General features: G+C 41.9%; 2 protein-coding genes across 2 annotated transcripts in view; both read right to left on the bottom strand.

Annotated features, from left to right (window-relative positions):
* The window catches only part of pip5k1bb (phosphatidylinositol-4-phosphate 5-kinase, type I, beta b), a 35,853-nt gene extending 34,366 nt beyond the window's left edge, over positions 1-1,487 (bottom strand). Inside the window, exon 1 of the mRNA XM_080498895.1 lies at positions 1,350-1,487. The gene's annotated coding sequence lies outside the window, so the exon portion shown is untranslated. The remainder of the gene's footprint in view (positions 1-1,349) is intronic.
* Positions 1,488-13,244: 11,757 nt separating this feature from the next.
* Positions 13,245-20,639, bottom strand: unc45b (unc-45 myosin chaperone B). The gene is made up of 20 exons (XM_080499601.1): positions 20,517-20,639; positions 19,805-19,966; positions 19,680-19,716; positions 19,395-19,570; positions 19,182-19,271; positions 18,899-19,066; positions 18,648-18,813; positions 18,087-18,257; positions 17,803-17,974; positions 17,352-17,652; positions 17,071-17,165; positions 16,786-16,927; positions 16,183-16,323; positions 15,956-16,083; positions 15,581-15,647; positions 15,388-15,501; positions 14,802-14,917; positions 14,573-14,690; positions 14,297-14,452; positions 13,245-13,763 (listed from the first exon to the last, which is right to left on the bottom strand). The coding sequence occupies exons 2-20, from the start codon at positions 19,964-19,966 to the stop codon at positions 13,491-13,493; spliced, it is 2,793 nt and encodes a 930-aa protein (XP_080355727.1). The 5' UTR covers positions 20,517-20,639; the 3' UTR covers positions 13,245-13,490.
* Between the last annotated feature and the right edge of the window lie 2,042 nt (positions 20,640-22,681).

Here is a 22,681-nt window from a genome sequence, read left to right as displayed (position 1 = left end):
AAAAACACACACTGATAGTTCAACATTACAAGTTGTTCTTTGCCTTAGGTTTGTCCTTTTGGTCTGCAATGTTTGTATGATTCACGTTTCTTGTTTTTATCGCTACTTAATAGCAGTTTGTCTGTTTCGTCCTCATTTCTCAAAACAATCATGATATGCGTTGGAGATATGATGTTCAGTTGAGACACAGTCACAGGACAATGTCGAACAAACTTTACATTTCAGACAGATGGACTATGATGAGGTTTAAATATGGGCTAATGTATTATTCAATCCACCCAGCTGGTGGAAATAGAAACACCATTGCACCTCTAACAAAGTGACATTGAAAATCAAACACCCTGCAGATGTACCGTTTTTTTTAACTGAATATACAAGGGTTTTGTGTTTTACTCAAACCCAGGCTCATGAGATGGCAATCAATGAAGATTTTACTAGCTCAGATTATAATTTTTAGATCATATGCCAAAACCTGTTGTCTCTCTTTCATGGCGTCTATCAGAAGCAGAGGTGGGCTGAATCAGGGTAGAGGGAGTTGTGAACTGCTGACATCCAGATGGGAGAAATGTAGCGCCTCACTGTAAAAAGCAGTGATAATGTGATAGATACTGAGAGGTGAGTGAGTTAAGCCAGTGGTGAACACAGAAATGCACCAAAGGGAACAGGAGCTGAATACAGACAATCTCAAATCTGAAGTGAAGCACATACAAAAATATTATAGCAGCAGCAGAAACCCTGGAGCAGAATGTAATATAAACATTGTTCTACCCACTGAAGGGTGTTCAAAAAAGAAAAAGTCAAATTGCCATTTTCACGGTCACTATTTCCTTCTCTGATCCCCTCATGTGCAATCTTGAAACAACCTTGCCTCATTTCCCATCAAACGACATGTTTCTGTCTGAATGGGCCAGACACAGCCGCAGACACACAAACAAAAAACACTTCCTCATAAATTAGGAAACAGCAGCATGATGTTGATACAGCAAACAGAGAATCCCACCAGACTCAAATACAGCACACAGTAAACAAAGCTGTATGTGTCTCAGTGCTTCCAGCAGGAATTGGTTGAAAAGGTTTGGAGGGAAACTGAACTGCCTTCAACAGCACACGTTCACTATCATTAAATAAAGAAGAAATCATGACTTCACGCAAAAAAAAAAATTGGTCTTCCATTTTTATACATGGGGAAATTGATCTTAATATCAGAGGAATTATTTCCACTGAATGATAAGAGCAGCTTTGTTGTTGTTGTTTTTTATCTCCTACTTCAACCCAAAACACAGAGAGGTGAAAGTCAGAGTCCGTGTCAGCAGCGACGAGTAGAAAAAAAAACATGCATCAAAACTCACAGTGATCGTCCTCTTCTGTCTGCAAATGCTTGTATTTCCCTCTGCGTGGCTGCTGCAGTCCTCTCAGAAAGCTCGGCTCCTCTCCTCCCTCGAGCAGCAGCCGATCCGCCGGCAGATAAATAAATGAGAATAATGTCCGCCGCGTTTATTTCCACCACAGGCTCACTGTCACTGCTGGAGTGTGTGTGTGTCTGTTCTGCTGAGAGCTCCAGTCCACTGTTTGTGTGTGTGTGTGTGTGTGTGTGTGTGTGTGTGTGTGTGTGTGTGTGTGTGTGTGTGTGTGTGTGTGTGTGTGTGTGTGTGTGTGTGTGTGTGTGTGTGTGTGTGTGTGTGTGTGTGTGTGTGTGTGTGCGCGCGCGTGTGCGTGTGTCACTGCCTCTTTACAACCCAGCCATCCAGTGCACCAACAACTGACGCATGTTGGAAAATAACACGAACCTGCCCTCTGCAGGACAAATCCCACATTTGCTGTTGTTTTTATTTCATTGCCGCACATAAAGTCAGCTTTTAAAAGGATTGTAAGAAAGGCACAATGAAAAGGCTCAAATGTGTGTGTGTGCGCGTGTGCGTGTGTGTGTGTGTGTGTGTGTGTGTGTGTGGGGGGGGGGGGGGGGGGGGGGGGGGTACTTCTCGGGATACAAGGATACAAAACTACTTACACAAAACAGAAAAAAATTTCAAAAAATTGTCTCCATAAAATGCTGAAAAAGGACAAAAAAGAAAAAGAACACCAGATAGAAAAGCTGCAGAAAATGTAATCAGATATTCAGCATCCAAAATTGTAACTGAAACTTTCGTGAATGCAACACAAGATAGTTTTTGTATCAAATGATATATGAAACTTTAGAAGCTGTCAGAGCCTCATTTTAAAAGTTGAACATGTTTTCAAATCAAATCAAATCAAATCCAAATCAATCTTTATTTATAGAGCACCTTTCATACAGCAAAAAATATGCAACTCAAAGTGCTTCACATAAAATAAAAATTGAAAGAAATTGAAATAAAATAGAAACACGCACACACACACACACCCAACCACAACCACAACCACAACCACAACCACAACCACAACCACACACACACACTCACACACACACACACACCCACGGCTCTTCCACATTTGGTGGAAAGTGATAAAAAAAAATTTAAAAAATGTCTCTTTTGGTCATAAAGCTGTCCAGGACCAGGATGAGATACAAGTGCATCGCAGGGAAGCCAGACACTAACATCACTAACACGCGGACGTACAAGAACAGAAAAGGTGGGGGGGGAATCATGAGCGTGAAAGAAAAGTTCCACTTTGGGAGCCGGTATAAAAAAAAAAAAAAAACAGTTTGCAGTTGATCTGAGCACCGCTGTCGTGTCAACAGACACTCCAAAAGTGAAGAAAGTTTTGCAGTTACACTCATTTTCGTGGAAAACAGGGCCTTAGATCTAAAGTGGAGTGCCCTCCATCACCAACACTAGGCTGTGAAAATGAAAAACCTACTGTCAAAAAACAGGAATGTGGACAAAAAAGGTTTGATAGATTGCAGCTGAGTCGTCACCCTGGGGAAGGAGAGGTGGCATCATCGAGCTTGAGCATCCCTAAAGACACAACAACAACGAAAGAAGTTATTTTAAGATTTTAAATATATATTGCTTGTATGACTGTATGTTCACGGTTCACTGACCCCAGCTCGGGTCCCCAGAGCTTTGCGTTCCTTCAACCAGAGCAGCTACACCTCGCCTGTGAAATAAGTTCATGTTAATATTATTTTGTCATCAGAGACACAAACAAAATTGTAGAAAAAGGATTTTCATTACCAGTTTTGGTTGTTGCATGGACATTGTTTCTCTTTTTCGTAACAGCACCAAGCACCTGCTGGTTCAAAAGACTCAAATTTATATAAATTAATCTACAGACTACAACAAGACACAAACAGAGACACAAACTAATCGAATGACGTCAGCAAATATAGATCTCACCTGACTTCTTTTGAAAGAATAGTCAGACCACCAGCGAAGCGAGAAGAGAGGCGGGGAGCAAAGCCACAACAAGTGGGGTCAGAGCAAAAGCCAGGCGGGCAGACAAGCAATTCTTCACGTAAAGCTTCAAGAGTGGACAGACTTGTCTTGTACGATCATCATCGTCGCTTTAGTACTGAGAGAATATGGAGACCATTTACCCAAAAACACGATCACAGATGCGATCACAGGCACGCCGATAGATATGATACGAGATACTGGAGGGCGGACTGTAGGGGCTCTCGGTTCCTTGGTTAGTGAAGCGGTCGTATTCGGTCGGGATGTTTCCTGCTTCCAGTCCCCGTCTCCACCTGGCCACGTGTTAAAGTGAGCAGGACAAGGAACCCCTGAATTACTCCTCATGGATGGACTAGGTGCCATTGGTGTGTGAATTTCATTAACAATGCAAAGTGATTTGGGAGCTGCTCAGTTGAAAACCACTACATAAGTGAAATCCATTTAGTATTTACCAATAACACAGAAAATGTGAATCACTGATCAATTAAAAACAACCAGCGGCATAGTGTAAATAGGTCCTGCAAATACTTACCACTGGGTAATTTACAGGTTGCGCTGAAGTCTGTGTGAGAAAACATAGAGAGTCGGTTTTACAATGGAATCTATCCTGTTGTTGACTATTTCACAATAAGATACTAAACTACAAAATGTGACTCCCTGAGAAAAAGTGTGGCAACTTTCATAATTTGCCTTTCTATTTGTCGATTAGATTTTTAAAAAATCAAAATGGACAATTTCTTGGGTCCAGTAGGAGTCTCGCGAAAGTAGAAGAAACAAGAGAAGCACCTAAGCAGTGACAATAACTTGTTCTTTTTCCTGTATTAAATGAATAAACTAAATTTAAAATGGTTGCATTTCATAAAAACAAAATTGTGGGAGAAAAAAGGACAGAAATTGAGGCGAGGGATCTACAGTATAAGTAAGCTCATCTTTAACATGAAGAAATTACCCATCTATTGTTTATTTTTTTATCTACAAAAGATGCAAAGGCAATTTTTACAATGTTATTAGGACCAAGATATTAACGCAATATGAACTTTGTTTTCTTTGCAATGACAGCAACTGTGAGGAAAAGAAAATTATTTACCAGAAGATTGTCCTCGGCCTGGAGTTGACGACCATTCCCTTCAAATTCACACGTTACGTTGATGGGAGGTGATACAAATGCGAGGCCGTTGCACTGACAGGGCTAGTATTGAGTGGTGGAGGGCCAGAGCACTCTGTCAGGGGGAAACTCAGCTGGAGTGGATCCTCGGAGTGGATCCTCGTTGCAAACAACTCGAGTGACATTGTCAGCACAGTTTGCCATGATGCAGTAATAAATCAGCCCAGTCGTACCTGTAACGTCACACAGTGTGTTTTCATTCGGGTGAGGAATCATCGGGGGAATATTGTGAACATGAGATGGAATGTAGGACACGATGTAACAGAAAAGCACTAATTAGGAGGAGAAAATACACAGAGTCACATTTGAAGTTTGTAAAGTGTCAAACCTACCAAGCATGTTGAAGATCGGTGTTGATAAAGCTCAGAGACTCAGTCCTGCTTTCCACTGCTGCTGTAATGTGTGGATCCTCACACTTCCTTCAATACACACATGACATCAGGAGATGGTCAGAGACAGAACAGTAAAATACTGACAACAAACGAGTTCACCAGGAAAACATTACAAGACACCAGTGCACAAGATGAGATTCACTGATTTATTTTTATTTTGACCATAAGTAAAAACAATATAAACTGAAGTTGGAAATCGAGGTGAAAACAAAAAGGAATAACGGCACATAAGAACAACGGGCAAATGAGAACAATATGCAAATCAGGCACAGAAGTATCTGGAGATAAGAAAACGCTTCCAAGTGCAGTACAGTAATCGGAAGTCAATATTCAGGCAAATGCTAAGCGTGTTTCCTTTTTATGGGCAGTATCCTATCGCAGTGAGACGCTTTCAGTATCTGAGTCATATCACTCGCTTTCCGGTAGGTCTTTGCGTTTGAATTGGGCTTACGTGTGGGCACAAACGGTACTGTAGCGACATTACTAACATTAGTAATGCAAATTTAACTCAACCAACTGAACAACTAAACAACAAAAACACAACAACACCAATAACAACACTACTAGTCCAATATAACCCACAATAATGACATTTAAAGTCCCAACAGCCCAAACTCCCATAGTACATTACAGCACAATGGTTCAGTCCTTTACTTGTGATTTTATCATGGAGCCCCTGGAGCACTGGTGTAAGCCACCCCTCACTTCGGAAAACGACGTCAAGCCAGCCCCCACTCAATTTAGCGGTGCGCTTATACGCCATGCATTAAGAGCAAACTCGGACCTATTTCAAAATAAAAGTAACGTTTCAATGAACGAAATATCGCCTTCATTCAGATAGTTAATGAAACACAAATTAATACTCTAACTAATAACAACAAAGAAAATAAATTACTTTATCATTGATACAAACTAATAAAATGAAATTAATAAAACTATTGCCCACAGAAGCCAAAAAATATGTATTTTTTATTAGTATTACTGTTATTATAATACAATAGATAAGGATCAGCCAGATCTGATTAGAAATTTCAAAATAAGAGCCATTTGAAATACCATATCTGAGTAACATTCATGCCAACTTTGAAGTGATATTAAATGGAATTTCCACGTTATCATTTCACCATTCCAAGTCAGACTGATAGTAGGGCACCCCAGTCTCCAGCCTGCCTCCCTGTCACAGGTAAACTCCACTCCCTTTTTTTTACACACACACACACACACACACACACACACACACACACACACACACACACACACACACACACACACACACACACACACACCCACACATACACACACACACACACACACACACACACACACACACACACACACACACACACACACAGCAAATGTTTTGGAAAGTTGTCACGTACTTTACTAACGTTGACATTCTGAAAACAGTGTGAAATAGACACTGACTGTATCACACAACAAAAAGTGAAACGACAGGTTGAAGTTTAACCTCATCGGTACGCAATGCTTTTTTTAAAGGCACGTGCGCGCGCTCACACACACACACACACACACACACACGCACACTCACACTCACACGCGTGTTCTTTTTTTTCTTTTTTCTTTTTTTTATTCAAAAAAAGAAAGACTTTTTAAATACATTACAGTCACTCCAATTTGCTTTTATAGAGAAAATAGAAAAGCCCAACATATCCACATGAGCAAGCAGGTGTGTTTGCCACTGTGGAAAGGAAAAACTCCCCCCAACAGGGACAAACCTTTGCAGAAACCAGACTCAGAGGTGGCGGCATTCTGCGGACCGGTTGGGGTGAAAGGACAGAGGAGAGGAGAGGATAGAGGAGAGGAGAGGAAAGACAGAAAGACTTGGTGGGGAGATACATACAATACCCTTGTTAGTGCTACATACATTTTTTTCTTTTTAATAATACTGTAATCACAGTGATCTAAATATTTTCCAACTGTCATGAAATTAAACCAGCCTGAGCAACAACAGAGCAAAAACCAAAATAATCACAACAATTATAACAAAAGCAAAAACAAAAGGACACAAAACAAAGAAAAAAAACAAAGAGGGGGGGGGGGGGGGGGGGGGGGCCGCAGCATCACCCCGGGGCCGAGGCCACCAGGGGTCCGTTTCACGAAGCAGGTTTAAGAAGCCATGGGCTTAACACCGAGCTCTGAATTGAGTTACACTGAGACAGAAAACGCGGAGTTTTCGGTTTCACGACGCCGGATTTTGATCAGTTTGATGAACTCGGAGTAGTTTCACCTGGAGTCAAGCGCGTGCACCACGACTCTAAAAAGACCGCATCAATGGAGCCCCGATTCAACGAGTCACCATGACAACTGAGACGCGGAGGGCGGAGTTTTTGACGCCAGTGGAGCAGGAAGTATTGATCCCATCATATGGCGAATATGAACATATAAAAAAAAAAAAATGCAACAGCGCAGCGGCTGCTAAAGAGAGGGAGGCGGCGTGGAAGAAGATTGCTGCTCAAGTGAATGCGTAAGTTCAAACGTCTTTGTCATCGCAACATTATTGCAAGGGAATACTGCTTGATGGTAGCTTATTAATGTATTTCTTTTGGGTGCAATTCCGCGGGGGAGAAGCGCTCTTGGCAGCAGCTGAAAGTGAAATATAAAAACATTGTCCAATCGGGTAAGACCGCTGCCAATTTAATTGTTAATCAATACATTTCTTAACGTAATTTCGATCATGTGTGACATTGTACAGTAAATATCAAGTAGCCATTTGACTGTGCAGGTGTTTTATTCCCAACATAATGCTGTTTTCAAACACATAAATGTCTTCTCACCCATATCATGTGCTGTCAAATAATTAAGGCTAAACTAAGGCAGACTTTACTCAGCCAACAGAAAGAAGGCAGATGCCTGTAAAACGGGTGGTGGCCCAGCACCTCCACCTTTAATAGAGGCAGAGGAGCCCTAAGCCAGAATGTTGGGAGGCCAGTGGCTGAGGGAATCCCTGGAGGAGCTCCTCTTCAGACCTCACCCCTCAAGATACCACTTCCTTCATAATATATAATATGCCGAGGCCTATATATCTCTTTAAGCCTCCTTTTGTTCATCTTTATTTCCCCATCATGTCTTTTTTTTGTCACCCAACAGATTGGGATGGTGCTCTCTGCCTGCTGGACCCCCTCATGCCACAACAGTCCTTGTAAGTAGGCAACACTCCAAAGATCTTGCAAAATGGTAGTTTAAATATACTGAAACATATTCATCTAGGATGAAGAGTACAGGAAACCCTGTCTGCTGCCTTTACAGAGGAGGATCCACAAAGGCCTGTAGAGGTATGATAGTTCTCATCCCGTTTACATTTCTGAAACATTGTGGTGGAATAAAGAGTGATATTTTGTCTACACTGAAGTATTGACACATTATCATCCTTTTTAACAGGGCATGGCTGGGCAGCAGCAGGAGGGTCCCTCAACATCCACTGCAGGGACTGACAGTGAGACAGATGTTCAGTAAACACCAGAGGTTCATTCTGTGGAATTCATGTCCAACTGTAATAATTGAATGTCCTCCTTACGTCTTCCCAGTTATCTGTAAAACAGATCTATAGACTCCACCTGCTCCAGAAGATGGAAAAAACTGGAGCACAAGTTAAGGGTGGGTGTACAGTCCCAGGTGAATTATGCTAACTACTAACTACATTAACTAAACTAGCGCTTGTATTTGTAGGAAATAAAAAAGACCAAATGAATTGTGCATCATGTCTTTATTTGGTGGTGGTGGTGGTGATCAGACCCCGAAGTGATGATGGCATATGGTGTCTCTGACAGCTCTGCTATTTACGAGGAAACGCAGCACAACACACAATATCTGCTATGACGTCAGGGCAAGGCTCAGCTGGTGATGTTGCTAATGTACAGAGCGATTAAACTGTGGCTGTACATAATGGTCTCGGCAGTAAAACGGTACCGCTCAAAAAGGAAGGTGTCTGCAAATGCCAGTACATCTATGCGCGGTCTGATGATGTGAATATTATCTGCGAATATTAAATTCTCGGCGAAGTAATGCTGCGCCTTCATCAATCGGATCATTATCAAAAGCACATTCCATATTGAGGGAATAAAGTTGACGTCTAATTTGCCTCGGGAATAAGGCACTGCAGAACTGTTTCACCAAAACTCCCCCGCTGAATGAGGAAATTAAATCCCGTGTCCGTCTGAAAGGGGGCGGAGCCAGAGCAAAACTCCGTGTTCACTGACAAAAACCTGCTCCCTACCAGGTTAGTGCTAGAGCGTCTGTTGCCATGGTAATTGACCGGGAGTTGACGTTACACCGCTTCGTGAAACAGGCTTGAGTTACCCCGCTTCCTCCGGTTTGAGTTACCTCCCTTTGTGAAACGGAAAATCCCGCATTTCCCTCAACTCGGTGTTCAATAACCTGGGGTAATCCTTAAACCTGCTTCGTGAAACGGACCCCAGGGCCAGACGCCGCCACTCCGGCACCCAACGACCCACCGGATCCAGGGAGGCCCCAACAAACCACCCCGGAGAGCCACGCCCCAACCCAGAAGGCACCAGACGGAGCGCGCAGAGAGGACCCCCCCCCCCCCCCAGGCCAGAGGGGCCCACAAGAGAAGGATAAAGGGCGCAGAGCCTGGGAGCCGGGTCGGGGCCCCGAGCCGCCAAGCCGGGACTGGCCAGTGCAGTGCTCCCAGGCCATGCGGGCAGGGAGCCCCCCCGGCCCCGACAGCGGAGCCCGCCGCACTCCCGGGGGGCATCCCCCCCACCGCCCCCCCAACCCCGGCGGGACAGAGAAGAGCCCAGCCGCGGAGCCCCAGACCAGCTCCCAGACCAGGAAGAGCGGAGGCCCAGCCAGGCCCGGCCGGAGGACAGCCACCCTCCATTATCCATTTCCAAACATTGGAAATAACACATAAATTAAACGTTTATCCACTTAAATTAACCACAAACATTTTAAATGATTAACTTATTACATTATTGCCCATATGAACTGTAGTACCTGTAAATGCTCCTCCTAATTCCTTCCAAATCAAATAACTTAAATTGCTGCTGTTTTAGATAAACTTAAATTATGTATCTTCTTAACCAACATCAATGAACTGTATTTAGGCTCCTGCATAAACAAAGATATGAATGCCGTCTTTGCTTTTTGGCTGCATGAGGTAACCCAAGATGTATTAACGTTTCCATTTCAGGAACGATATTCAGTCACCATATTTTTGTTTATGCAGGCAACCATTAACATAAGGTTGCGCCTCTGTAGAAGGTCAAAAGATGAGATGATACAAAGCAGACAAGCCCATTGAATTCTCTTTATCATTAAGTTTGATAATTTCTCATTCAAAATACTAATTAATTCTCAAGGCTACATCGCTCGCTGACATTCAGCCGCAAGGGGGCACATCGCGTAGTGGTATAGATTCAGACCGCATGCAATAAACCTTGCATCAATACAACGTCAATGGGTCCGTTTCACGAAGCAGGTTTAAGGATTACCCCAGGTTATTGAACACCGAGTTGAGGGAAATGCGGGATTTTCCGTTTCACAAAGGGAGGTAACTCAAACCGGAGGAAGCGGGGTAACTCAAGCCTGTTTCACGAAGCGGTGTAACGTCAACTCCCGGTCAGTTATCGGGGCAACAGACGCTCTAGAACTAACCTGGTCGGGAGCAGGTTTTTGTCAGTGAACACGGAGTTTTGCTCTGGTTCCGCCCCCTTTCCGACGGACAAGGGATTTAATTTCCTCATTCAGCGGGGGAGTTTTGGTGAAACAGTTCTGCAGTGCCTTATTCCAGAGGCAAATTAGACGTCAACTTTATTCCCTCAATATGGAATGTGCTTTTGATAATGATCCGATTGATGAAGGCGCAGCGTTACTTCGCCGAGAATTTAATATTCGCAGATAATATTCGCATCATCAGACCGCGCATAGATGTACTGGCATTACTGGCACCTTCCTTTTTGAGCGGTACCGTTTTACTGCAGAGACCATTATGTACATCCACAGTTTAATCGCTCTGTACATTAGCAACATCACCAGCTGAGCCTTGCCCTGACGTCATAGCAGATATTGTAAGTTGTGCTGCGTTTCCTCGTAAATGGCAGAGCTGTCAGAGACACCATATGCCATCATCACTTCGGGGTCTGATCACCACCACCACCACCAAATAAAGACATGATGCACAATTCATTTGGTCTTTTTTATTTCCTACAAATACAAGCGCTAGTTTAGTTAATGTAGTTAGTAGTTAGCATAATTCACCTGGGACTGTACACCCACCCTTAACTTGTGCTCCAGTTTTTTCCATCTTCTGGAGCAGAGGGAGTCTAGAGATCTGTTTTACAGATAACTGGGAAGACATAAGGAGGACATTCAATTATTACAGTTGGACATGAATTCCACAGAATGAACCTCTGGTGTTTACTGAACATCTGTCTCACTGTCAGTCCCTGCAGTGGATGTTGAGGGACCCTCCTGCTGCTGCCCAGCCATGCCCTGTTAAAAAGGATGATAATGTGTCAATACTTCAGTGTAGACAAACTATCACTCTTTATTCCACCACAATGTTTCAGAAATGTAAACGGGATGAGAACTATCATACCTCTACAGGCCTTTGTGGATCCTCCTCTGTAAAGGCAGCAGACAGGGTTTCCTGTACTCTTCATCCTAGATGAATATGTTTCAGTATATTTAAACTACCATTTTGCAAGATCTTTGGAGTGTTGCCTACTTACAAGGTCTGTTGTGGCATGAGGGGGTCCAGCAGGCAGAGAGCACCATCCCAATCTGTTGGGTGACAAAAAAAAGACATGATGGGGAAATAAAGATGAACAAAAGGAGGCTTAAAGAGATATATAGGCCTCGGCATATTATATATTATGAAGGAAGTGGTATCTTGAGGGGTGAGGTCTGAAGAGGAGCTCCTCCAGGGATTCCCTCAGCCACTGGCCTCCCAACATTCTGGCTTAGGGCTCCTCTGCCTCTGTTAAAGGTGGAGGTGCTGGGCCACCACCCGTTTTACAGGCATCTGCCTTCTTTCTGTTGGCTGAGTAAAGTCTGTCTTAGTTTAGCCTTAATTATTTGACAGCACATGATATGGGTGAGAAGACATTTATGTGTTTGAAAACAGCATTATGTTGGGAATAAAACACCTGCACAGTCAAATGGCCACTTGATATTTACTGTACAATGTCACACATGCTCGAAATTACGTTAAGAAATGTATTGATTAACAATTAAATTGGCAGCGGTCTTACCCGATTGGACAATGTTTTTATATTTCACTTTCAGCTGCTGCCAAGAGCGCTTGTCCCCCGCGGAATTGCACCCAAAAGAAATAAATCAATAAGCTACCATCAAGCAGTATTCCCTTGCAATAATGTTGCGATGACAAAGACGTTTACTTACGCATTCACTTGAGCAGCAATCTTCTTCCACGCCGCCTCCCTCTCTTTAGCAGCCGCTGCGCTGTTGCATTTTTTTTTTTAAAATATGTTCATATTCGCCATATGATGGGATCAATACTTCCTGCTCCACTGGCGTCAAAAACTCCGCCCTCCGCGTCTCAGTTGTCATGGTGACTCGTTGAATCGGGGCTCCATTGATGCGGTCTTTTTAGAGTCGTGGTGCACGCGCTTGACTCCAGGTGAAACTACTCCGAGTTCATCAAACTGATCAAAATCCGGCGTCGTGAAACCGAAAACTCCGCGTTTTCTGTCTCAGTGTAACTCAATTCAGAGCTCGGTGTTAAGCCCATGGCTTCTTAAACCTGCTTCGTGAAACGGACCCAATGTCTACATCTGTCTCTGTCTCCTATCTATTCTTGCCACAGGTTTGTAGTTAGTCATTTTAAATGATTGTGGATTGTTGCTTTTTTTTTCTCCCCATCTCCAGGGATTTATTGAAATTTGTCTTCACTGTATTTGCAAACTGAATTATATTATTATTTTATTTTATTTTTTTTAAGATCAACATGAAACCATTTCTCCATCCATCCATCCATCCATCGAAACCATTTGTATTTGGAGAAAATGACAGTAAGCCTAATGTGTCGTAAGTTTCCCCTTAGACTCATGTTCCTTCACTCCTCTTGAGTCACAATCTACAAGTTGGTAAATAAACAAACACTTCCAGGTGAAATTGCATTTTTGTCTCAATTGATCATGTAATCACTCTTCATCAAAGTGAAAAATATAGAATTGTACACTGTCTCTGTAGACAAGACAGCATGAGGTGTTGCTTAATATACACGTTTTGGCTCATTCAATCTTGAATACAAAACAAGACCCAGTGTAAACAAACACATGAAAACAAATCCATGTTTTTACCTTGACTCACTTACAGCTCAGCACAAACAAATAAAAAAATGACTTCTACTGTAAAACATGTTTTATGGCAATATATCCTCTATACATGTTGACTTGTTAACCAAACTCACATTAACAGTTTACATTATGAGGACTATGTTTAGAGATTTTAAGCCAGACTTTCAAAAAAAAAAAAAAAAATCACATTGAAAAAAGTCTCTATTTAACAGAGGAAACAGAGAAGAATGTCAGTTACAGTTTAGTTTGTTGCATTTTAAGAAGGGCTGCTGAAGGGCTTGATGAGACCAAGATCCATAGCTTTGACGAGGCAAGCACGTGCAGCATCGATGGGCTCCTGCCTCTTGGGATTATCTGCCGCCTTGCCGATGATTGTGAGGATTTCCAGCATCTCGCTCTCTATCAGCTGCTTGGTCAGCTCACTGTCATCAGAGCCGAGCATGTTACAGACGATCACAAGGCCCCGGTGCTGGACGTGGGGGTTATCGTGTAGACACAACCTCTGCAGGATCTCAAGCCACTGAGCAGTCTGTTGGGAGGTTAAAGTTTAATCAGTTCACGATAGCATGTCTTCTGTTTTTTTTTTTTTTTAAAGACTGCAATGACAGACAATGAAAAACGATATTTCGGTTTGTTCAACGGGGGTCAGCACCAGTCTTTGAAACCTTTTGTTTCCCCAGATGTAGTGGTGCTGTCACAGTGCTTTTGTTTCTATCAGGGAGTTTACTAATCAGAATCAAATTCAGTGTACGGTATTATGCACTGTAACTCATGGTGCAGCACTACATACACACACACACACTCACACACACACACACACACACACACACACACACACACACACACACACACACACACACACACACACACACACACACACACACACCTGTCAGAGATACACCCTGCCCGTCAATCAATGTCATCAGGAGTAGTTTCATATCTACTGCTGCACTATGTGACACCTATCAGGTGTAAATGGTGAGCTATTGGTCAAGTACACATGCCAACCGGACATTGCCTTGACCTTAGCATTTTAAACGCGCACGTGCGACTTGCACATACCACTTTGGTCATTTTAGTGCACAGCTTCTTCTGAGAAGCAGTGACCATGGCCAGAGCTCCGGCGGCAGCTATCTGAAGCTTTTCGTCATCTTCTCCACACAGCAACACCAGCAGCTTCAGTTTATCATTGCCATCTTCCAGGTATCGATCTTGGACCTAAAACAAATAGAAATAATGTCAAGTTGACCTGTCTGAAAAATTATTTTTTTATTATTTAGCAACAGTTTGTGCATTTGGGTTTAGGGTGTTCCATGTCATGGGCTTGGCTGTCCTCACCTCTTTACATGATACAAGGTTGCACATGCATTCAGTCGCAGCTTGTCTGATCTGGTCGTGCTCCTCAAACATGTAGTTTTCGATATCAGCCAAAGCCTTTTCTTTCACAATCTTTACTCTGAAAAACAAAGTTGAAATGAAAAACACACCTTGGAAAAAAGCTTGCAAGTTGCATTGAAATCACTTGTCATAATAATAGCTATCGAGGTTAAATAAAAAAGTTTGCTACCGTAGTTTTTCACTGAATCCAGCAAAGTTGGTGAGACCTCGCAGAGCTTCAAAGTTCTGCATCCCATCTCTGTCTGTGTGGAGGAGGTTAACTAAAGGACGGACCACCTCATACACCTGTCAACCAACACAGACCTGGACTGAGAATTCATTTTGAAAAAAAAGTCTTCTTTTAAACTATAAACTACTATGGAGCTAAACACCTACAAATTAGAGAGACATGCTGAGTTGTTTAAAACATAAACAAACGAGTTGTTGATGCAATAATGGAAGCCCATTTACAGACAATCAGGTAGAACGTGAGGCCTCCGAATGTAAATATGACATAAATAGGGCAAAGATGGAGGCAGCTGTAGATCAGGTTCTCTTTCAATCTTGTGTTTCTAAGTCAGATTCTCCATCTCTCTCGGTCCACGTGTTGAAATGTCCGTGGACAAGACACTGAACTCCACGTTTATTTGTTATTATGTGAATGTGACAAATCAAGTAATGCCCACAGACATTGATTATTTGGTAAAATAAGGTAAATGAGTATGAATACATGTACATTGAAGTAAACAAAGCATGTTACTTGTTGCATCACTTACCCTTTCACCAGGAAAGGCGATTTCCGGATTGGAAATCGCTGCTATCTTGGCGAGGGCATGACTGGCTTTCACCTTTCCAGACTCAGTTCCTTCCAGGGCGAGTGGGATCAATGTCTGAGGGCAAAGCCAAACGCGATTCCGGTTTAATGGCAGCGACAAAATACATTTACAATCGTCATGGTATGTCTCTTACCTTTCCACCACCTTGAGCAACAATAGTACCACGATCTTTTGGATCCTCAGACAATGCCAAAAAGACCCTAAAGTTGAAAACATAAATAGGTTTAGTCATCATGCTTGTGTGTGTCATATGAATAAATTCACACACCAAAGAAAATCTATTTATTTTGTGTGTAAAATGTGTATCAGGCCAATGTATGTGTGACGACGACAATGCACCCATTGCTATCAAAATATAAAAAAAAAAACTCTGAAAACTTGTGATCAGACTTCAGCGACATACAGCCACATAGATCTTTTTTTCATGTGTGGTGGCAAGTTTTACAGAGTCACATGATGTCTCAGACAACACATATCAACACTTAGCTGTAAAATAAATGCTTCTCACCTTGCCAGCATCTCCTTGGACTGGTCAGTCAGGATGGAGCTGTCCGCTTTGACCATGACGGCGAGAGCTGATATGACTCCGGCCTTCAGCAGACGCTTCACTCTTTTTTCTATGAAGTCTTTTTTGTCCTGAGAACAAAGAGGAATTGTATATTGTATACAATGAGCATGCATGTGTGACTAATATTTTCCATGTGCTGGTGATGTTTTGCCGTGGCCTTAGTTCACCTTGGGGTGTTGCTCAGGCACATGTTGCTTTGAGAACTTGGCCAGTTGAACCAGTTCCGGGATGATTTCCTTTTTTTCATAGCAGTTGGTGCAGTTAACCAGAATGCAAGTCACTGCGTACAGGATGGTCTTGTCTTTTGACTAAATACAAACAGAAAACGAATGTGGTTATAGTGGGACACTGGAGCAAGAAACTTGTGTAACATAACTGTTTAAATATGCAAATTAGCTTTAAGTGAATATTACAAATCAGGTTTTCACATTGAGGTGGAAATAAAACAAGGTTTAAATTATTCAAATCAAGTTTTCTTGCTTATTTCTTGAAAGAGTTTGGATTTGTGTCTTCACCACTTCATAAATCAAAACATTATCTGTATTAAGAAATGACCGGCCTGTTGTAATGTAGCATACATTCTCATTTTACTGTATATAGAGAAAATATACAGCGATACACACATGATTCTTTGAAAGCAAACAAATGATCAAACAAAATATCTATTTTGGGAATCGTTTTCCACTTGTCTGATAAGTGGCATGTTTTAGTAATAGCCCCAAATCAGAAAACTGACAATAAATGCTCTTTCTTATATCTGATTTCCATACTTTGGCCAGTTCGAACATGGCTTTCAGGGCCATTTCATCCTCCACAAAGTCATCTTTGACATCAGCATCGTTTGTCAGATAAGCAAGACCCTCAGTTGCCCACTTCCTTGTTCTGGCATCAATCTGGGGATTACAGAGCCACCTAAACACATCAAGACAAAGTGTTCAATAGTGTGGATGTGCAGCACTGCACACGTAGTTTAATGAGCCTTCAGAAAATATAACAACAAAAGAATTGTATTGTTTCTATGATTCATTTAAACTCTTATGTTCCAAAATACTCACTTCCTGCACTGCTTGGCGAGCTTCTCTGTGGAACCCTCAGCAAACTGCCTCAAACTGTAATCGTCCCCTCCAGCCGAGCCCAGCTTACAAAGACCCTGCAGAGCACATAGACATGAACAGGCTTGCAACACAAATTCAAATGTTTCTATGTTTCTATTCTCCTTTCAGTTTTTATGTATGAGTTACTAAAAATGTGATCTCGCATCTCATATCCCAACTATCCATAACGCCTTGCTATGTTCACTTTCCATTTGTCATTTGTTTGGCCCCTACACGCTCACCACCAGCGCTCGGATTTTAATCTTTTCGTTCTTGGTCTTCTTGTAGATATCCTTCAGCAGAGACACGCCATTGGTAATGATGAAGGTGGCCCGGCTCATCTTCGTAGACGAATGGATCAACGCCTCCACTGCAACCATCTGGTCCACCTCGCGCTCCGAGCCACAGAGAGCCACCATCATCTCCATGATGCCCTGGTGTCCAATCAGGGCGTTACCCACGTCGAAGGGACCCTGCAGCAGCCCTGAGATGGTGTTGATGGCGTGGATGGTCTTATCCATGTTGTTGGGGTCAATTTTGGATCTGTAGGGAATCGAATGGAAAATAAGATTACTCCTGATAGAAAACACATAGAGTCGCACACTGTGTCAGTACTGTGCTGACTGGGCTTTCATGCTGGATGCTTTATACGGTCACAAGCTTTTATAGTGCACTGCTGAGTAGTGGACATACTTGATATAATCATCACAGATGTCCCTGAAGTTGTCTCTCTCCGGGTCACATTTGAGGTCGTCATATAGCTTGTTGAGAAGCACGCTAGCAATCAGCTGTGTGTTTTCTGTCATTGGCAGCTGGTCGGGCAGTTCGGGAACCTGTCCACAAACCTTCAGGATCTTCTTCAGACCTGGACATACAATATGTAGAAAGATTTGAAGAAAAAAACTACTGCATCAGTTATTTGGCACCATATAGATAGGCTGTAGCTTAAGCCAAAACGGTGTAACTGACTGGCTCACCGTTGTCAATAGTGAAGAGGGACCTTGAGTTGTCCTTTTCCTTCTTCTCCCGGCGAGGCACATTCTTGCACAGGAGATTGAGTGCCTGATCTCTGCCATGGCTTGACACCTTCTTACTAGCAACCATCTCCAACAGAGAAAGAAGGATGCTTTTCAGATCTTTGGCTGCATCTGAGAACAAATGAAACCAAATAAATAATAAATACAGCAGCAGCTCATGAGCTTAACAGTTCAAGGAAGAACATCCAGAGAAAAACTTGTTCCACATCAAAATTACAAACATAAAATGGAGCAGGGAAAAGGTGGACTCATTGATTCCTTCATCCAACCTCATTCACATATGAAAACACAAGGAGTTTCATGTAAGGGGTTGCAAAAAAGAATATCAATGTTCTCCAATTTGCTAAAACATTACAGGGAATTATAGACACAGTCCCTCCTCTCCTTTTCCATGTGAGGGTCCTGTAATGGACCTGTTGATGATCCACCATGCCTAGATTGTGCTATGGTACCATGGCCTCATGGTAAAGCAGGTATAGATGGACGACCTTTCTAACTTACCTAAAACCAAAGAGGCTTCCTTCCCATAATCCCTTTTATCGCCACCACTGAGCGAGTCATTGATGCACTGGAAGAGGTTGCAGGTCGCCAGTGCGATCTCCTCATTGTCAACCGCCATGATACTGCAGATCTTATCAACGCCCATCATGTTAATGATGGCCATGGCCTGTTTGAGGGAAGACATTTTTTTTAATAGATATACATAGCTATGTTCTGAGAATAAAGAACTTTGCTGGATTATTTTGACTCACCCGTGCTTTGTGTCCGGTGCACATTCCTGACAACGTGCGAACAGCTGCCAGGATCATTTCTGGTTTGCCTGTCTCTATCATATTTTGTAGAAGCTGCACTCCATTATTCTGGAAGATTCTCTCTGCTCCGGCGTCCTCTCTTGACAAAACAATCAAGTTGTTGGCAGCCTGGATGGTAAACGTAAGTATATATTTGTCACAACCTCAGATAAAATGTCATGCCGCCTCCTTACCGATAGGAAGTTTACTCAATCAGAAATAGTGTCAAATTAAAAGTTCTCACTTTTTCCTTCTTGTCTTTATCCATTTCTTCATCCAGCAGAATGTCAAACATGTTCTGTACCCTTGAATCTGTGGAGAACGTTGTTTTGAGCTAAAGAGAAAAAAATATAAAATGTGAATTTTACATTTTATTCTAGCCCTATTTAATTACATGCCATGACATTTCTACCAACATTTACTTCAATCAGTATCGTGATTAGTGATTGATTCTCACCTTGGCCTGGATTTCGGCCCCCAGCCTGCGGAGAGTTTCTAGAAAGGTCTTGTTTTTTGGTTCAATGGTGGCACATCTCTGCACATCTTTGAAGGCCATGTCCAATTTCCCAAGCTTTTCCAGGGCTTGGCATCGTCGGTACAACGCTTTCACATCACCTGCATCAACGTCAATTGCTGTAAAAGAAGGCACAAAAAAAAATAAAATTGTCATGATGAATTTTGAGGCTTTTGCGATACTGAGAGTTTATTTGCAGTTGCTTCAATTTCTCAGTAATCACTCTACCTTTACTTGCATCAGATGCTGCATTGGAATAGTTTTCCTACAGGAGAAACAGCATCTTTTCTTAGTGAGACGATTTACAAATACAAATTTAGTTTGTGCCTGTGTTGTAGAATGAAACTGCTTACCTTCTTAAGATAGCATGCTGATCTGTTTCTGTGAATCACAGCCAACGCCTTTTTGTCCTTGCACACCTTGATGGCTTTAGTGTAGCACTCAATGGCCTGGTCAAACTCTCCTGCCTGAAAGTGTTTGTTTCCCTCGTCTTTTAATTGTGTCGGCTCTCCCATCTGGCAGGAACAAAAGAGACTGTGAGTGATCGCAAACTGATATATAGATATTAGAATGCTCGATTTGTAAAACGCACCTTTAGTCTAACTCTGTCTTTTTAACGATAGTCAAACCAGCCGAACACATTTTACAGTTTCAGTGTCTTCAGTCAACCAAATGTGATTTCCATAGTTTGAGTGCAATTAAATATCAAGCTTTACATAAACTTTACATCCTATAATGCAAGAATCATAATATGGCACCATTAAAAATTATATTTAAAGCTTATAGATTTTCTACTCGGAGCATTCTTCTTACCGTTGTCTAGTTGACCTGGCTCTGCTGAAGCAAATGGCCATACACGTGTTATCTCTAACTTTAAATGGCCTCCCTCACGCCTTATTTGGCATGATCTCGGACCCCCCTGTCTGAGCCTTACAACAAATGCGCCTTTCCTAAATGACTGACAGAATACCCTCCTGCTTCCCTGAGAGACAGCAGCCTGTGTACCTGCTGAAATTCCAGAGTCCCTCAGGACAGACAGATGTCTCGGTGAGGGCTGTACTGTACCTTCAGGTTGTGTGTCCTTTCTTCTTTGTTATTTGGATTTATGTATTCCTTCTGCTTAGATGAGCTGGACTTCAAGTCACTACTATGTGTGACTTTCTCTGACTTCAGTAACCTTCCCCCCTGCAGCAGTCTGAGTTTATCTTTATAGTAGACCACAATGTAGTGGGACAGGGCTAAGATGGACCATCTGAGACAAGCAGGGGATCATTCCTCAATACACACACCTTCCTGAACACGTCTTTGTGTCAAAAAGAATTAGAATAAAAACCCCTTTCACTGCAGAGAACATCTGCCTCTGTCCTTATAATTAATCCAGAACTTGATGATGAGGAAGTGTTTTTTCATAGAGTAAATTGTGTGAGAATAAACCCCTTGAAGGTGGTCCGCTCCTGATAAGGTCTATTTAGGGCACAGACAGCTGAGAACCTACTGGCAAATGCCTGGTGTGGGCAGAGAGGGGGGGGGGGTTAAAGTGTGTGTGTGGGGATACATTAGGGTGGGGGAGACAGCTGTTGGACCCCAGAGAAACCTGGTAGTTTCTAGAAACATTGGAATCGCTAACCTGCACTTACATGCTTTACGTGTCAAGAGAACAGTCTGGGGTTTCATCATACAGCACAATTGTCCAAATAAGATCCCACTGCTATTTTACTTGCATATTCATGTGGGGTTTTTTGTGTAAAAGATCAGATCAAATGTAAGTAAAATGCTTTTTAAACTGTATTCTTCTGCTTTTTAAAACTGCATTATTTTGTCTCAGTTTAAGCAGAGACAAAACAAAATAGTTTAAAATACACCCTGGGAAGACAAGTGGAAGCCTCCTTCAATGAGGCGGCAACCAAATTTGTTGAATGTCTTTATATTTAAGTCAAAAATGGCCAAAGATGCTGAGGATATCAGAGTATTTTAGGATATGCAACCCAGTCACAAAGCTCTTCATTCATCTTCATTCATGAAACTCTTCTCATGACAAAAGATGAAAATTCATTGTTCTCACAATACCATAAATAATAAATCAGAATCAGAGAGTCCAAAACCAAAAAAATCCTTCATGTGGTGCAAAGATAACAAACATCAAATTCCCACACTTCATGAAAAGGCTGTATAAAAACCAAGTCACAGAGCTAAAGACTGCCACCATCATCACAGTGTGCAAGAAAAGACATCTGGTATATCTATTTTTCTCTATATATGGCTATAAGTTTCAGAATTTAGCTTTTGTTGTGTTACTGATATAATTTCTCATAAAACTAAGTTTGATATAATGACATTTGTATCCCACACAAATTTCCAGGTTGAAAAAAAAGCATTTAACCAACATGGCTCGTGTAGCAGACTGAAAAAGAACCTGCCTCCTTTTTGTTTTCATTTCGTAGTTTATTGATGCCAAAGTAAAAATTGAAGCGACACTTTAAATGACAGTTTACAAAACTGTGAAAAAAGGTTCATAGTAATGAAATTAAGTTCCAATAAGTTCTTGACACCATACATTTTGATAATACTAAATAAATACTGGAGTATTGAGTTTATAAGGTAGTTAATGCTGCAGCACCTCCTAGTGGAGTGTAGAGGACGTAAATGTTTTGCATTCACATTCACAGATAAAAACGTTAAATATAGAAAAAAGATCAAATTCAACCCGATTTGCTTATAGCCTGACGCAATTATGCGTCCATTAATTAATGTGAAACTTGTGGGAAAATATAAATCTTTCCAAACTTGTCCACGTTTAATACATTTTATCTCAGAAATAGGTCCAAAGTGGAAATATTTCTCACTGGGGGGTCTGTAAGAAGTTTACATGTGCATGTATACATGTTACAACAGTGTTCATATCAATACATAACGGATTTTTTTTAAATACAAACACTGCGTCGGACTCAAATAAACACTGTGGGAGTGAATTCAACTCTGGGCTTTTAGCTTTTTATTGTCTATAAAACCCAGTAAAACAATAAGGACGTTAACAAATTTTAAAAAAGCTTTCTGATAAAGGGTACAGGAACTCTGCTATTACAATCGAAAAACACAGTGATCCACATGATATCTCTTGTATAAATATGGCGTTCAAGTGCCTTGTTGAGAATGGATGGATGGATCATCAGCTGCTACAGGCCATGCCAGCTGACAGTGCCTGGTGTCACTGTTTCATTCAGCATTAACTG

Source organism: Blennius ocellaris, assembly GCF_963422515.1.
Source record: "Blennius ocellaris genome assembly, chromosome: 7".
Classification (NCBI taxonomy): domain Eukaryota; kingdom Metazoa; phylum Chordata; class Actinopteri; order Blenniiformes; family Blenniidae; genus Blennius; species Blennius ocellaris.
This window is presented reverse-complemented; position numbering and strand designations above follow the sequence as displayed.